This window comes from Globicephala melas, chromosome 15 (genome assembly GCF_963455315.2).
Source record: "Globicephala melas chromosome 15, mGloMel1.2, whole genome shotgun sequence".
NCBI lineage: Eukaryota > Metazoa > Chordata > Mammalia > Artiodactyla > Delphinidae > Globicephala > Globicephala melas.
Genome location: NC_083328.1, coordinates 63925247 through 63941711, shown reverse-complemented (window position 1 = coordinate 63941711; position 16465 = coordinate 63925247). Strand labels below are relative to the sequence as shown.

Here is a 16465-nt window from a genome sequence, read left to right as displayed (position 1 = left end):
TGAGCCTGCGCGTCCGGAGCCTGTGCTCCGCAACGGGAGAGGCCACAACAGTGAGAGGCCTGCGTACTGCAAAAAAACAAAACCCCAAAAAACAAAAATAATAGTGATAAAAACATCATTAATTTCGTGAATTCCCTGGTGGTCCACTGCAGGGGGCCAGGGAACTAAGATCCCGCAAGCTGCGTGGCATGGCCAACAAAACAAGTCAAAAAAAGGTGATAAAGACATCATTAATTTTAGGAATTCCCTGACGGTCCAGTGGTTAGGACTCGGTGCTTTCACTGCAGGGGGCCCAGGTTCAATCCATGGTTGGGGAACTAAGATCCCACAAGCATTCATATATATATAAATATATAAAATAAAACAATATATATATGACATAGTATTAAGTATCCACATATATAAAGAACTACAAATCAATTTTCAAAACACTGACAATGCAATAGAAATAGGAACTATCTGAGCAATTCACAGGAGAAAAAGTTGAAAGAGCCAATAAACTAATGAAAATATGCATAGCTTCTCAAATAACAAAGTAAATACAAAATAAATCAACCAGATATACTTTTCCACTTACCAAATAATTAATTTAGAGTCTGACAGGATCAAGCATCAGTGAGGATATCAGAGAAATGGAAATTTTCCAACACTGTTGGTGTAAGGATACACTGGTATAATCTTTGGAGAGCGATCAGGCAGAACTGATTAAAATATAAAATGTTTCCATCCATCCAGCAATTCTGTCCAAGGAAGGTAAGTATCCTAGAGAGATTCTCTCACATATGATGCCAAGAAAGACGTGTGCCAAGATGCTGATAAAACCCTGAAAACACCTAAACACCCATCATCAGGAACGTGGGCAAAGAAAATGCAGTATTTCACGTATCTCACTGAACACGTCACAGAATTTAACCAAACTGAAGCAGATCTGTATGCGTCAAACTAGACAGAACTTCACAACATACTGTTCAGTAGTAAAAGCGCTCTTTGTAACTGCTGCATATTAGATTGAACTGGTTCTGTATTGTGGCAGACTGTATTTTCCAAAGATGACCCCAGCAGTGTCTCCTGTCTCTCGAGTTCTTCTAGAACCCTGACACTCCCCTATGAAGAGGCGGGGTCTAATTCTCCCCGTCCTTGAACCTGGGTGGGCTTGTGACTTCTTGTCGCCAGTAAAATACAGCGGTAGAGATCCCAGGTGAGTTCTGAGGCGAGGTCATCAAAGGCAAGGCAGCCTTGTTAGCCTGGAGCCCGGAGCCAACAGGTAAGAAGTCTGACTGCCCCGAGGCTGCCCGTGAGGAAACAAAGTCCCGTGGAGGAGACATACACAGGGGCCCCGGCAAGCAGTCCTGCTCTTTAGGTCACTCTGGTCTAGGCACCAGGCATGTGAGTGAACTACCTTCAGGTAATTCCTTCCCTCGGCTATCAGGCCCTGAGTCATCCCAGCCGAGGCCCCAGACATCTTGGAGCAGAGATGAGATGTTCTTGCCATGCTCCTGCTGAATTGCTGACCTACTGTTATAGCCATAACCGTAATAAAATGCTGGTTGTTTTATGTCACTAAGTTTGAGGTCAGTTTTTATGCAACAAAGGTAACTGAACACTTAGTGATAGGCAGTGAGGGGCCTGCTTTATTACAAATAATACAGCAAAGACATCCTTGTATACGCCTCTACACACAAACTAGTTCTTTAGGGGAGGTCCTAAAAAGGAGACCTGCACTCAGAACTGCCCACTGGTGAAAGTGGAGGAGGCTACAATGCCTGTTTCTAGTAATATTAATATCAACATTAACGACAACAACTGTAATAAATGCTACCACCTCTTGGGTTCTTGCCAAGGGCTTTGTGTTTCTAATCTTACATTAATACACAGTCCTGTGGGGTTGGTATTGGTCCACCCAATTCACAGGTGAGGAAGTGGAGGCCTGGAGAACTGAGGTGACTCGCCCAAGGTCTCTTCCTCGCCAGAGCTGGGGAAATGGGATGGCAGGCCCCTTCCCTCAGGCTGCTAGCTCTATGTCTACCCTTGTTCACCTCTCATCTCCCAGCACTGAGGCTAGAGGTGTGGCCTTTTCGGCTCCTGGCCTGGGCTGCGTCTATCCACAAGTTAGGGTGATGGTGACAGCAGATGCAGCAGACACGGCTGCGGCCGTTCACCACCAAGCACTCTGCATACACAGGGTCTCATCTTATCCCCACTACAGGCTGAGGGTGGGGTCATTATCGCCACTGAACAATGGGGGGAAGCAGGCTCAGATGTGCCCAAGGTCACACAGCTGTTGAGAGGCCGAGCACTTCACCTCCATTTGTTTGTTTCTTCTTCAAGACACGATTCTAATAGCTCCAACCTCACTGGATAGCCGGGAGTAAACAAGACGATGAATGCCGAGTGCTGGCTCATGGTAGGCCGCCCAGCGTTCAAGGCTCTCTGATTCTCCGCTCACTCTGGAACGATCCTGATCAACCCCCTGGCCACAGGAGTTCCCAGACTATGCTGAAGCGTTCATTTCATCCGCATCTCCTTCAACAGCAAGAAAGACATCTGCACAACTTGACCTCTGTAATCTTGCTTCCCCATGAGCCCCTCCTTATCCAGCCAAGCACGCCCCTGCCTCCGCCTCCCTCTTTCAAGTTGATGACCTCTCCATCCACCTGTGGCCCAAACCAGGGAAGCTGGAGGGATTCACCTGACTCCAACCCTGTGCCCCTTTAGCCGGTCCATTCAGAACGTTCAGAAAATTTCTTGTTTATCCATTCCTTCCTCTTCCACCCCACCACCCTGGTCTCCCTGTTTCCAAAGCTTTTTCCACACAGCAATCAAGGGTGATCTTTCTAAAAAGAAAATCTGACCATCTCACTGTTGCTTCAGATCCCCCAGCTGCTCTCCCCTGCCTGGAGGGTAATGCCCAATACTTTGATCTGATATTTGAGGCCCTTCTCAGTCAGCTTCCTACTCTTGTGACCCACCATCCCCCTCTTCCCACCCCTTTCTTTTCACTTGTGATTCCTGGACCTGCCCTGCACTTCCTGCTTCTGTGCCTTTGCACGTGCTACTCCCTCCATCTGGAATCCCTGTCCTCTCCCCCTGCCTGTAAATATCCTCCAAGCTTCTGCACGATATGAAGGTATCATGTTCTCCTTGAGGTACCTCCTTGGTGAAGCTCTTCCACATATGTAAGAACAGTGACATTAAAACTTGTGGCCATAAGTCAGACAGGGCCTTGGGTGGACGTACACAATTTGATCAGAAAGCATGGTGGTGTCAACGAAGAATTGTGATCCTAAGAGATAGGAAATGTCATTATTCACAACAGACAAAAAGATGGAAGCAACCCAAGCATCCACGGACGCACGAACGGATAAGCAAAATGTGGTCTCTCCATACAATAGAATGTTACTCAGCCTTAAAAAGGAACGAAACTCTGATACAAGCTGTAACACGAATGAATCTTGAGGACATTATGCTAAGTGAAATAAGCCACTCACAGAAGGACAAAGACCGTATGATTCCACTTGTATGAGGGACCCAGAGTAGTCAGATTCAGAGACAGAAAGTAGAATGGTGGTTGCCAAGGGCTGGGAGAGGGAGAATGGGGAGTTAGCATTTAATAGGTACAGAGTGTCAGTTTGGGAAGATGAAAAGTTCTGGAGATGGATGGTGGTATAACACAAAATCCACTCAAGAGATGCAGCCACCTGCATGGGTGTTACTGATTTACCTGAGCAGTCAGAATACTTATCATGAATCTAAGGGACAGAGCAACGTGACTACATCTATCTTTAAGTTATAGTCACTGGTGTAGGGCTGTGAAAAGGGCTCCATCCAGAGGTTGGGTTCAACAGCAGGGGTTGAGGGCTGCTTATTAAGAAATGTCATCATGTTGAAAGAGCATCCCTCCCCCCATAATATTACAGGAAGGTAATACCAATACTGTTTGACGTGACATATGCTTAGCAGGTAAACATCTTCTCAATCCAGAAAGAATTAGAATTAAGTGTAGTACAGAAAAGTTTAACCTGCTGCACCAACACTGAGTCACTAAGGTATCCGCGCACGCCCACCCAGGCTTATTCTCCTCATCTGCGCCGTCCAATACAACGGCCCCCGGCCATTTGCAGCAAGCGAGCACCGGCAATGTTGTTTCTCTGGATTGAGATGTACGATAAAGTAAAATATGCACTGGATTTTAAGTACTTAGCATGAAAAGGAATGTAACACCTCAATAATTCTGTATGTTGAAACACTACTATTTTGGACATACTGTGTAAGATAACTTACAAAAATTATTTTCACCTATTTCTTTTTGCTTTTTAAATGCAGCTCCTAGAACATTTAAAGCACACGGCTCACATTATATTTTTACCAAATAGCGCTGCTCTAGATGCTCTGACCCTAAGCCACCGGGCAGGGTCAATGGCAGACGGCATGGAGTGAATGACAGTCTGCGAGCTCCCTCCCTCTACCCTGCACCTGGAATGCCAGCAACCAGACACATGCCCCCAAAGAAACTAGAGGATTCTTTTCTGAAGAAGATTCTGAAGGATTCTGGAGAAAAAAAACTGACATTTCAAGATCTTCTAAGGCAAAGGCCAGTTTGTCACCGAATCACCCTAAAGCAGGACGCCCTTAAACTTAGATGGGCAACAAACCACTTTAGTTCAATGTCAGCAGAACCTGTCACATTGTCACCAATAGAAATCAAAGATAATTTCATATCACATTACAGTGGTCACAGTTATCTTGAAATAATGTTTACTGTCATCATTACTTTAAAATTATAGTAATTTTAGACTGACTGCTAGACTGTATTACTTAATGCCTTAACAAAGAAGTATATATAGTATTATCATATCACAAATTTATTCACTATTTTAGAAACTGTATATTAATGTAATTGGTTCCCTTTGTTATCTTGATATAATTTTTTAAATTAATTAATTTATTTAATTTTGGCTGCGTTGGGTCTTTGTTGCGGTGTGTGGGCTTCTCATTGTGGTGGCTTCTCTTGTTGCGGAGCACAGGGCTCTAGTAGGTGCGTGGGCTTCAGCTGTCGTGGCACGTGGGTTCTAGAGCTCAGGCTCAGTAGTGTGGTACATGGGCTTAGTTGCTCCGTGGCATGTGGAATCCTCCCGGCCCAGGGCTCGAACCCGTGTCCCCTGCATTGGCAGGCGGATTCTTAACTACTGCGCCACCAGGGAAACCCTGATATAATATTTTTTAATTAATTATTTTTATTTTTGGCTGTTGTTGGGTCTTTGTTGCTGCACGTGGGCTTTTCTCTAGTTGTGGCGAGTGGGGGCTACTCTTCATTACGACGCATGGGCTTCTCGTTAGGTGGCTTCTCTTGCTGCAGAGCACAGGCTCTGGGCGTGCGGGCTTCAGTAGTTGTGGTGCATGGGCTCAGTAGTTGTGGCTTGTGGGCTCTAGAGCACAGGCTCAGTAGTTGTAGCACACGGGATTAGTTGCTCCGCAGCATGTGGGATCTTCCCGGATCAGGGCTCGAACCCGTGTCCCCTGCATTGGCAGGCGGATTCTTAACCACTGCGCCACCAGAGAAGCCCTGGATATAATTTTTACTGTATGTTATTTAAAACCAGTTTTCTGAGAAGGTGTCTACAGAAGCCTACCTTTCAACGGGCCCTGCCCACAGAGCTGCCAGTTAGTCTCTCACTGCTTCAATCGTTTTTTTGTCCTAATTTTAATTTTTATTAAATTAATATATACTCATAGTTTTAAAAATAAATGGAAGCACAACAATAAATGAAAAATAGATAAATTGGACTTTATCGAAATTAAAGACTTGCACATCAAAGGACACTATGAAGAAAGTGAAAAGACAACCTACAGAATGGGAGAAAATATTTACAAATCATATATCTGACAAGGGTCTATTATCCAGAATACGTAAAGAACTCCTAAACTCTACAACAAAAAGACAAATAACCCAATTAAATAGACTGAATAGATGTTTCTCCGAAGATATACAAATGACCAATAAGAACATGAAAAGAGGCTCAGCATCAGTCATTAGGGAAATGCAAACCAAAATGACAATCGGGACTTCCCTGGTGGTGCAGTGGTTAAGAATCCACCTTCCAATGCAGGGGATGTGGGTTCAATCCCTGGTCAGGGAACTAAGATCCCACATGCTGCAGGGCAACTAATCCCGTGCCACAACTACTGAGCTCCAGCACCTCAACTACAGCCCACGTGCCGCAAACTACAGAGCCCGCACATCACAACTAGAGAAGAAAAAAACCCATAAGAAACAACTAGAGAGAAGCCCGTACACTGCATTGAAGAGCCCATGTGCTGCAATGAAAGATCCCGCATGCCACAACTAAGACCCGATGCAGCCGTAAAAAAATAATAATTTAAAAATAAATAAATAAAAATTTTTTTAAAAGGACAATGAGATACCACTTTATACCTACTAGGATGGCTATAATCTTTTTAAAAGATGGAAAATAACAAGTGTTAGCAAAGATATACAGAAATGGGAACGCTTATGCGTTGCTGGTGGGAATGTAAAATGGTGCAACTGCTGTGGAAAACATTGGCAATTCCTCAAAAAGCTAGACATAGAATTAATTACCATGTGACCCAGCAATTCCATTCTTAGGTTTAAACCCAAAAGAACTGAAAATAGGACTGAAACAGATTCTCATATCGTGTTCACTGTAGCATTATTCACAGTAGCTGAAAGGTGGAAATAACCCAAGTGTCCATCAACAGACGAATGGACCAAACAAATGTGGTATTTACATACAATGGAATATTATTCAGCTATAAAAAGGAATAAAGTTCTAATATGCTACAACATATGGATGTACCTTGAAAACATGCCAGACACAAAAGGACAAACACTGTATCTTCCCACTTACATGAAAGATCTAGAATAGGGAAATTCATAGAGACAGAAAGTAGATTAGAGGTTACCAGGGACTGGGTGGAGAAGGGAATGGGGAATTATTGCTTAACGGAAACAGAATCTCTATTTGGGGTGATAAAAAAGTTTTGGAAATAGATGTTGGTAATATACAACATTGTGAATATAAGTAATGCCACTGAATTATGCACTTAAAAGTGGTTAGAATGGCAAATTTTATGTTATATATATTTTACAATAAAAAAATGGAGAAAAGTTAAACATAGAATTACCACATGATCCAGCAATTCCACTCCTACGTATGTACTCAAAAGACTTGAACAGAGGTACTCAAACAAAATCTTGTACATTATGAGTTTTATTCTGCTATTAAAGAGGTTTTTTTAAATAATGCCATTCTTTTTATTTCCTTATAAATTTATTTTATTTATTTATTTTTGGCTGCATTGGGTCTTCGTCGCTCCATGCAGGCTTCCTCTAGTTGCGGTGAGCGGGGGCTGCTCTTCGTTGAGGTGCGCAGGCTTCTCATTGTGGTGGCTTCTCTTGCTGCGGAGCACAGACTCTAGGCGTGTGGGCTTCAGTAGTTGTGGCTCACAGGCTGTAGAGCGCAGGCTCAGTAGTTGTGGCGCACGGGCTTAGTTGCTCCATAGCATGTGGGATCTTCCCGGGCCAGGGCTCGAACCCGTGTCCCCTGCATTAGCAGGCGGATTCTTAACCACTGCACCACCAGGGAAGTCCCAAAGAGTTTTTATCATGATAGTTAAATAATTATTTCTTCATCTTTGATATTATTACCATATATTATCAACATACCAGTATATTACCATGACTTTTGCTATTTTTATATTATATAGTTTGCTTTTGCTAACTCTAAAATTAAGTTTTATTTTATTATATTTAATTTTTTTAAAGAACATAACATGCAATTTATAAATTTATTTTATTTATTTTTGGCTGCTTTGGGTCTTTGCTGCTGCATGTGGGCTTTCTCTAGTTGCGGTGAGTGGGGGTTACTCTTCGTTGTGGTGCGTGGGCTTCTCATTGCAGTGGCTTCTCTTGTTGCAGAGCACAGGCTCCAGTAGTTGCAGCATGTGGGCTCAGTAGTTGTGGCACACGGGCTTAGCTGCTCCACAGCATGTGGGATCTTCCCGGACTAGGGCTCGAACCCGTGTCCCCTGCATTGGCAGGCGGATTCTTAACCACTGCACCACCAGGTTAAGTCCTTTATTTAATTTTAATTTTAATATTTTGGCTGTGCCGCACAGCTTTCGGGATCTTAGTTCCCCAGTCAGGGATTGAACCTGAGCCACAGCAGCGAAAGTGCCGAGTCCTAACCACTGGACTGCCAGGGAATTCCAAAGTTTTATTTTAAATTAAATCATAAAATTAAAAAACAGCAAGTGGAACTACTAGGCTTACAACAAAAACAGAAATCTTCTAACTCCATCCCTTCCTACCCCTGAGTTAGTTCCTCACTTTTAATATGAATAAACAACTAAAGATCACTGGACATTCCAGGAAAGACTCCAACCCAAAAAGACACATAGAAAAAAGGAGCCTAAAGGAAACAGAGACAACACAGGGACACATGAAAACTTAAATATATATGTAAATCTTAGAAAGGTGGGAGAAGATACTCTATCCATAAAACAAGGACAAAATATTATGAAAAAAGGAACAGAGTAAGAAAGAGCTCTTATACGAATGGCTGTAGTAAACATCTGATGTACAGAGTTTAGAGACAAATTCAAGAAAACCTCTCAAACTCAACAGATTTCTCCAAAAAAAGATACACAAATAGCACTTGCAAAGATGCTATACTTTATTAGCCACCATGGAAACTCAAATCAAAACCACAGTGAGGGGCTTCCCTGGTGGCGCAGTGGTTGAGAGTCCGCCTGCCCATGCAGGGGAGGCGGGTTCGTGCCCCGGTCCAGGAGGATCCCACATGCCACGCAGCGGCTGGGCCCGTGAGCCATGGCCGCTGAGCCTGCGCGTCCGGAGCCTGTGCTCCGCAATGGGGAGAGGCAACAACGGTGAGAGGCCCGCGTACCGCAAAAAAACCCACAAAAAAAACAAAAACCACAGTACCCACCATGATGGCTATAATCAAAAAGAGCAATAATTACAAGTGTTGGTGAGGATGTGGAGAAATTAGAAACTTCGTGTGCTGCTGGTGGGAATGTTAAATGGTGCAGCCACTGTGGAAGAGTTTAGCAGGTTCCTCAAAAAGTTAAACACAGAATTATCATATGACCCAGCAATTCCACTCCTACTTGTATACCCAAAGGAAATGAACATAGATCCACACAGAAACCTGTACACAAATGTGCACAGCAGCATTATTCATACCAGCCCCAAAGTGGAAACAATTCAAATGTCCATCAACACATAAATGTATAAATAAAATGTAGTATTATCCATAAAAGGGAATATTACTCCACAGTAAGGAATGAAAAACTGATACATGCTACAACATGGATGAACCTTAAAAACATGCAGCAAAAGAAGCCAGACACAGAAGACCTGTCACACAATCATCCTGTATGACTCCATTTACATAAATGTCCAGAATAGGCAAATCCACGAGACAGAATTAGTGGTTGCTGAGAGCTAGTGGGGAGGAGGGGATGAGGAGTGACTGCTTATGGTCACGGGGTTTCTTTTTGGAGTGATGGAAATGTTCAGAATTTAGATAACAGTGATGGTTGCACAACATTATGAGTGCACTAACTGCCACTGAACTGTATACTTTAAAAGGGTAAATTTTATGGCATGTGAATTATATCTCAATAAAGTTGTTATAGCGTGGGAAAAAAAAGAAAAAAAAAAAAAGAAAGCCTTCCAGAAAGAGAGACAACAAAAAGATAAGAGAAAGAAAAGATCAGAGACAGGATCGACTCAGCAGATCCAACATGTGAGTGACAGGAACTTCAGAGAGAGAAAACAGAACAAGTGGAAGTGAGGAAATTATTTTAAAAAATTAATGCAAGACTATTTCTGCAAGAAACAAAAGACCTGAGTCTCCACATAAAAGTGGCCTATTAACTACTGGCACAAAGACCCATTCCAGGGCACATCACTGAGAAATTTCATAAGAGAGGTAAAGTGAAGATCCTAACAGATCCTAACAGCTTCCAGAGATAAAATAATACAAAGGACTGAGACCTGGAATGGCCTCAAACTGTTCATCGCAAGTAATGGAAGCTAAACATAATACGGCCTCTTTAAGATTCTGAGGGAAAGTTACTTTCAACTTTAATATTTATATATAAATTATATCTATATTTATACACAAAAATAATTTGTATTTACTATTTTCAACTTTACACCCAGCCAAACTATATGAGGTCTGAATAAAGACATACAGTTCCCAAAAATTTATCTCCAACTGAAGGTGTGCTCCCGTAAAGTGAGGGGCTAAAATCAGGAAAGCGGAAGACCATGTTGTCCAAAAAAGCAGGGTGTCCATCACAGTAAAGTAGCCAAGGGCAGTCCCAGGTGACGAAAAGGGAAGTCTCTGGACAGCAGCCTGGCAGCAGGCCCAGAAAGCAAGCTGGCCAGATCAGGGCAGAGGACAGGGGGCACCAGGAAAAATAGGAGATCATGAGATTATCTGATACGTTTGCACACCTGGAAAATAATATTGATGAGGGGCTGGCCGATCTGGTGGAGCATGTGAAAAAAATTACAAATAAGAGCTTAGAAAATAAAGTGTATAAAAAAAAATGAGGCAACCATTCATTCTAGGAAAAACAAAATGTATAAGAAAATGAAATCATTAATATACTACAAGGCTCTGTAGTGAACATCACTTACATGCTCATAGCAAACAGAAATATTGGTTGTTTTTTAACCCCAAACTGATGTAATATACGGAGGGTGGGGCACAGGAAGTGGAGGTGACAGAGCTAAATACTGAGCTATTATAGTAGAGATCAATACATAATGATGATTTATTTGAGAGGAAATAAAAGGTAATCCCATTTAAAAATGAAAAAGAAATATGAAGGTAAATACCAGAATACACAGTTGACAAAAGCTGCAAGTGGGGAAGGCTGAGGAAGGGCAGAGGGCTGGATGGTTTCTGTTAGAAGCCATTTAGTGCTCTCTCTGATCCTTGCCTCTGTTCTGATTTTGTAAATACTAGTATTGTAAAAGGTTGTTAGGTATATACCTCACAACAGTTCCCTGCACACCAGTGGGTGTGACATCAAAGCTGGGGACTGGCCTAGAGAGAGTGAAAACAAGGCCTCTGAGTCATCAAGGGGTGGTTTCCCCAGGCCCTGCCCCACCAGGGGTCAGTGGGATGCTGGCTCCATCCCTTCTGGATACTCCGGAGACCTGTGCTTCCTGCACGGTCTGTGAAGGGGAGCCATCTAGGGGCCGGAGCTTCCCAGGGGCCTGCCTCCAAACCACCCCTCCCCTGTATCAAACACCTGTGAATCTAGGCTCCCTACATATTTCTAGCTCTTTCTAGAACTATTCTCTAATTTCTCGGGGGAATTTTTGGAAACAGGCGTGGTATAGACAGAAGCCTAAGTGGGAAAGTAGATGACTTCTGTCTAACCCATTCATAGTTCTTCACACCCTGCTGAGGTTCACAGTTAGACCTCTGGTGCTTGGTACACAGTAGGTGCTCAATAAGGAGCCGCCAAAGGCATAATTATGGTGCCAACTTTCTGTGTCCGGCACTTCATCGGGCCCTGAACATGCACCGCCGCATCAGAGAGTAGGATTATCTCCACGTTACAGGTAAGGAAACTGAGGCTCAAGGAACCTGCCCAAGGTCACTTCACTAGTAAGGGAAGAGCTAGGATTCAAACCAGGGGCCTGCTGACCCCACAGCCAGTGCAACTAGCAGCTGCTGCCGTAAATCCTTTCTGGAAAAAGGTTTGGTTAGGTCGGTGGATGGATGGAAGAAAGGAAAGAATGAGAGTAAGGGGTGGAATCACAACCGACCTAGGAAGAGAACCTAAGAACCCCCACCCCCACCTCGGAGGCTGGGGCTGGCACCCGCACCCCTCCCACCCCGCCCCCGGGGCCGGCCTCACAGCGCCCACCTTCTTCAGAGAGGCTGTTCTCTTTGGTCTCCTTGTCCATCTGGCAGCACCAGCCTTCCAGCCGCTCCGTTTCTGCCTGAAGCAGCTTCAAGAACCAGTAGCCGTCCCGGCGGCAGGCACCTGGCTGTGCTGGCTCCGCGGGGGAGCTGGAGGACGTCTCCAGCCAGGGGTCGGGCGGGGGCAGCGAGGATGCCTCTAAGGCAGGGTCGCTGTCGTCTCCATAGGAGAGGTTGCGCTTGATCTGGGCAATCCTGGGGGTCTGCCGGGGGCCGGCATCGATGCTGATGGAGTCGGGGTGTGGGGTGCAGTCCGGGAGGCTCCTCTCAGATGACTTACAGCTCGAGTCGTTGGCATCCTGGGTATCCGAGTCGGTGTCCCGTCGGGAGGACATGCTGTGAGAGGGGGCGCTGCTTCTGTGGGTGCGGGGTGGAGTGGGGTGGGGACAGTAGGGGGTGAGTCACCCAGAGGGCCAGAGACCAGAGGCCACCCCGACCCGGACACACGGGAGACAGAGAAACGGATGCATCGTCTGCTCACCATGCGCCTGAAGCGGGTCCCACAGCCCCCGTCTCATTCTCTGCTCAGCCCCCGCCCCGCCCACACGCACACGCACACACAGACAAGGTCATAAGGTTGCCTGTTTACTGCACTGGGGCCAGGACGCCCACCAACATCGGGGTGCCAGGCCATGTCTCCGCCCGGCCTCGGCCCCCGTGGCTGATTAATCTCACAGAGCAAGCGCTCGTTGAGCACGCCCGCCCGCCCAGCCTCCCACACCTGGGCCACCGCCCGCACCCCAAACCCAGCTCGGTTACTAGAAATCCAGCAAGGAGAAGTGGGTTAGGGAGAGCAGGAGGAGAAGGCGCAGGAGAGGGGAGAGCAGAGGGAGGGAGAGGAGAGGGGAGAGGCAGCCAACACCTCGGTGCCACTTACCGCCAGTCGTCCTCTACCTGAACCCCGATGGACTGGAATTTGGTAGCGGGACTGGGCTCCTCTTTTGGCACTGGCTGAACGCAGTCAACCTTATTGAAGGACAACGACAGCAACGGCACGGAGACAAAGACAAAAATAAAGAACAAACACCACACTTGCTGCTGAAATTCACGTTAGTGGGACGACGCAAACGGACGTGTGGACAGACAGACACGAGGCATGCGGACACTGCACGTGGGCCCGAGGCCGGACCAGGTTAAGCCGGGCACTGCTCATTCGCGCGGAGGCGGGCGGGCAGGTGGGTGGGAGGTGGGATGGGGTGGAGATGACTGGCTTTCCCTACTCTGAGGAGGGTGCCATCACATCGATCGCTTTGGGTCCGTTGTCCTCCGAGAGGTGGGAATCGTTCCTTCTAGTCCTCTCCTTCACACGCATCAGAGAGAAGAAAAGAAAAAAGGACAACGAAAGAGAAAGAAAACACACACACACAAAGCCACAGCCGTTATCTGGTGTAGTTGAAGCGGGGCTGTCTCGAGGCACAGATCGCTCCCCCAACCCTGCAGGTGAAGGGCAGGCTGGAGGCACCGGCACTAGGGGCGCACCTCGGACGTCAGTTCTGGATTTGAAAGCTGCAACCAAGGCAAGAGCCGGCCAAGTCCCTGGGCCCCGTGGGATGCCGGCCCTGGGCCTTGATCACACTTGGCTGAGGTTACCTTCAGCACTGGGTGGGCCAGGGGAGCCACGTGCAAAGCTGGCACTCTTTCTCTATACCAGTGATGCCCTGGGCCTACCTTTCTTTTCCGGGACAGAGGTACGTGGCCACGGAGCAGCCAGGTCAGCCCCTCCGCCACCGCTCATGAATGAGGGAGAACACACACTTGACCCAGGGCTCGAGGCACCAAGGGGTGGGACGAGAGTTGTAGGGGTGTCCTTGGAAATAGGAGACTCTCGTCTCTTGGCTTCACAGAGGCCAGGGAGGCTTTCCCGGGCAGGGAACGAGCACCAGGCTCCTCCTTGCCATGGGGGTGCAGCTGCATTTCTCCTTCAGCAAGAGCCAGCTCAGAGGATGCAATATCACCTGATCTCAAGAAGCTGCCTGGAGAGCATGGAGTGCGGGTGGGGTGAACCCGGGGGAGAAGCCTGGATGGGCCCAAGAGCCAGAGTACTCAGCCCCCTGTGAACTGCCGAGTGAAAGGATCAGGGTGAGTCTAACTCTCTCAGGTCTTCTGGAAAGATAAGAACATCTGGTTTGGCCAAGGAGAGGGTGGGGCTGCCCAAACAAAGACCCCGGGACTAGACTATTTTCTGTATTCCTTAGTCTCTCCTGAGAGCTGTACAGGACAGGGGCCGGACCCCTTATGAAGGAGCCCAGAAAACTGAATAGTCTCCTGGCCGACTTTCTTCTTGTATATGTGCCCAAATTTTTCCTCTCCAAGAGGCAAGTGCAAGAAATCGGCCAGTGAGCCATCTCTGGTCCATTCTGCCCCGCTTTGAGTCCCATGTTCCTTCTGTAACTTTGGTGCTTTGTCATCTACTCGGCCATGCCCCACTGCACAGGGGTGGCTGGGGAAACAGAGATCCTGTCCAATCTAAGCCACAATGCACACCACCTGGACCTCCTTGATCGCCCTCTGGGTTTGGAGGGGCTCTGCCTCCCCCAAGCTCTTAGCTCACTGTAGCTGCCCTCCCTCCCTGCCCTGAGTATGCTCCACTTTAGTCTGGATTTAGAGCAACTCTTGAAAGCTGCAAGGCAGGGCCCAAGTTTTCCCCATTCAGCTAACAGCAGGCAGATTACTGATGTTAAGTGCATGCAGGAGGTGCAGTGAAGCAGTGGAGGGGAAGCTGGCGCACCCTGCCCTGCTGTGTGCCCTGGCCATGGGCGCACAGTGAGCCTGGCTTCCTGAAGTTCTGCTGGCTTTGGCCACTTGGTCCCGGGGAATTATCTGCCTGGATCCTTTCTCACAGAGGGATGCACCGGGACCGACATCCCACTTCTCAGTTTGACATGGGCCTGGCACCTCAAGCAACCTACCTGTCCCCAAGGCCCGAGAGGGCTCTGGGCAAAGTTCCAGAGCAACTTGAGCAACCCCCAAGGCTCCAGGGCCCTGAGTCCTGGGCCCCTGGCCCTCGGCGTCTACGCTCCACGCTGCTCCCACCGCCAGGCGGGGCTGTGGCCTCCGCACCGGAGCTGACCTTGGATCAGAGAACTGTTAGGCCAGTCCCGCCTCCCACGCGTCAGCTGCCAGGGCAAAGGGTGGAGTGAACAGACAGACAGTGGACAGGCAAACAGTGGACAGGAGATGGCTGGCTGAGTGTAACTACATTCACTGGGACAACCCATCGTTGGAGCAGGGACACCTGCCCACAGCTGCAGAGCCCACAGCATGTTCGGGCGAACGTGAGGAAGACGTGACTATGGGTGGAATTTGGTCTGCCCACTTGGGGCCGACCTCCCAAAATAGACAAACCACCTTTGCCCAAGAGACCTAGTGGGCCTCCACCAGATGTAATTACACGCAGGCAGGTGCACGGCGTGGGCCGAGGACAGAGTGCGAAAGGGGCCCCTACTTGTATTCCTATAGATGACAGTTTCCTTTTGGGAATGGCCTCAGGGTGGGATTCGGAGCTGGTCAGCGTCCCTTGTTCGCTCTTCAAAGCTGCATGTTTTGGGGGTGGCTCAGGGGCCTCGGGGGCTGGGGTGACTCCGCCCCGTGTCACACTGGGCGGTCGGGTACTGCTGTCCAGGCTGTCCGACGAGTTGCTCAGGCCGGACTGGCTCGTCACTTCGCTCTTGTGGTCCTGGCTGTCCAGGTAGGTGTCCTGGGCAGACTCGGTGCTGCTCTGGACCGTGACGGAGATGAACGGCTTCGATGTGGTGCGTGGAGGGACCGGTGGCGGGGTCTTCTTATACGCCACTAGGCATGATGAACCTGCAGATGGGTGAGAGGAGGGCAGGGGAGAAGGTGAGGCCCCAGCCCTCTTGAGCCCCTTTCAGGGCTGAGGCCCTACCTGACCCGACCCTAGCTCTGGCCTCGGTGAGGATTTCTGAAGCAGGAGAATGGGGGTCAGACACAGCAATGACCAAGACAGACAGACACAGGCCCTGCCCACCTTCATGCTGAGCCAAGGCCAAGTCTAGTGGGGGATGCCTACATGGACCAAACACACCCTCCACCTGAGTCCCCCACAAAGGTCTTATCCATCCGGGGCATGGGCTGGATGGTGACAGCAGAGTGACGGTCAGGACAGCTAAGGAATGGTTAACCTCACTTGTCCTCAAGCTCACCGAGAGACCTACCACTCCCCTGCCCAGGTCTTTTCCTCCTACCCTACCTTCCCTCCACCCTTGTTTCCTCTGCCTGGATGCCCTCTCCCTGTCTGGTCAGAGACCAACACATCCTTCAGGGCTCAGCTACCCTTCCCCACATCTTGCCATTCCCACCCCACCCCTCACCTTGTTATGTGAAAACCCCACACACCAGTCTACCTCCCCCAAGACTCCATCACGCCCGGTCAGACTCTCTGTTCTCCACCAAGATTCAGGGAACCAGGACCCGCCATAGGTGGGAGTTGGTGT

At 47.9% G+C, this 16465-nt stretch overlaps 1 protein-coding gene across 9 annotated transcripts in view; it reads right to left on the bottom strand.

Annotated features, from left to right (window-relative positions):
- Positions 1–16465, bottom strand: part of DLGAP4 (DLG associated protein 4) — a 210106-nt gene that overhangs the window by 19288 nt on the left and 174353 nt on the right. For 6 of the 9 annotated variants that reach the window (XM_060284114.1, XM_060284116.1, XM_030830681.2 and 3 more), the window contains 3 exons: positions 15457–15818; positions 12889–12977; positions 11956–12368 (listed from right to left, as the gene is read on the bottom strand). In XM_060284114.1, coding sequence (XP_060140097.1) covers positions 11956–12368; positions 12889–12977; positions 15457–15818 — 864 coding nt within the window. Of the gene's footprint in view, positions 1–11955; positions 12369–12888; positions 12978–13231; positions 13312–15456; positions 15819–16465 lie in introns of those variants that run through there. The other 3 variants (XM_060284115.1, XM_030830683.2, XM_060284118.2) reach the window with 2 other exon arrangements.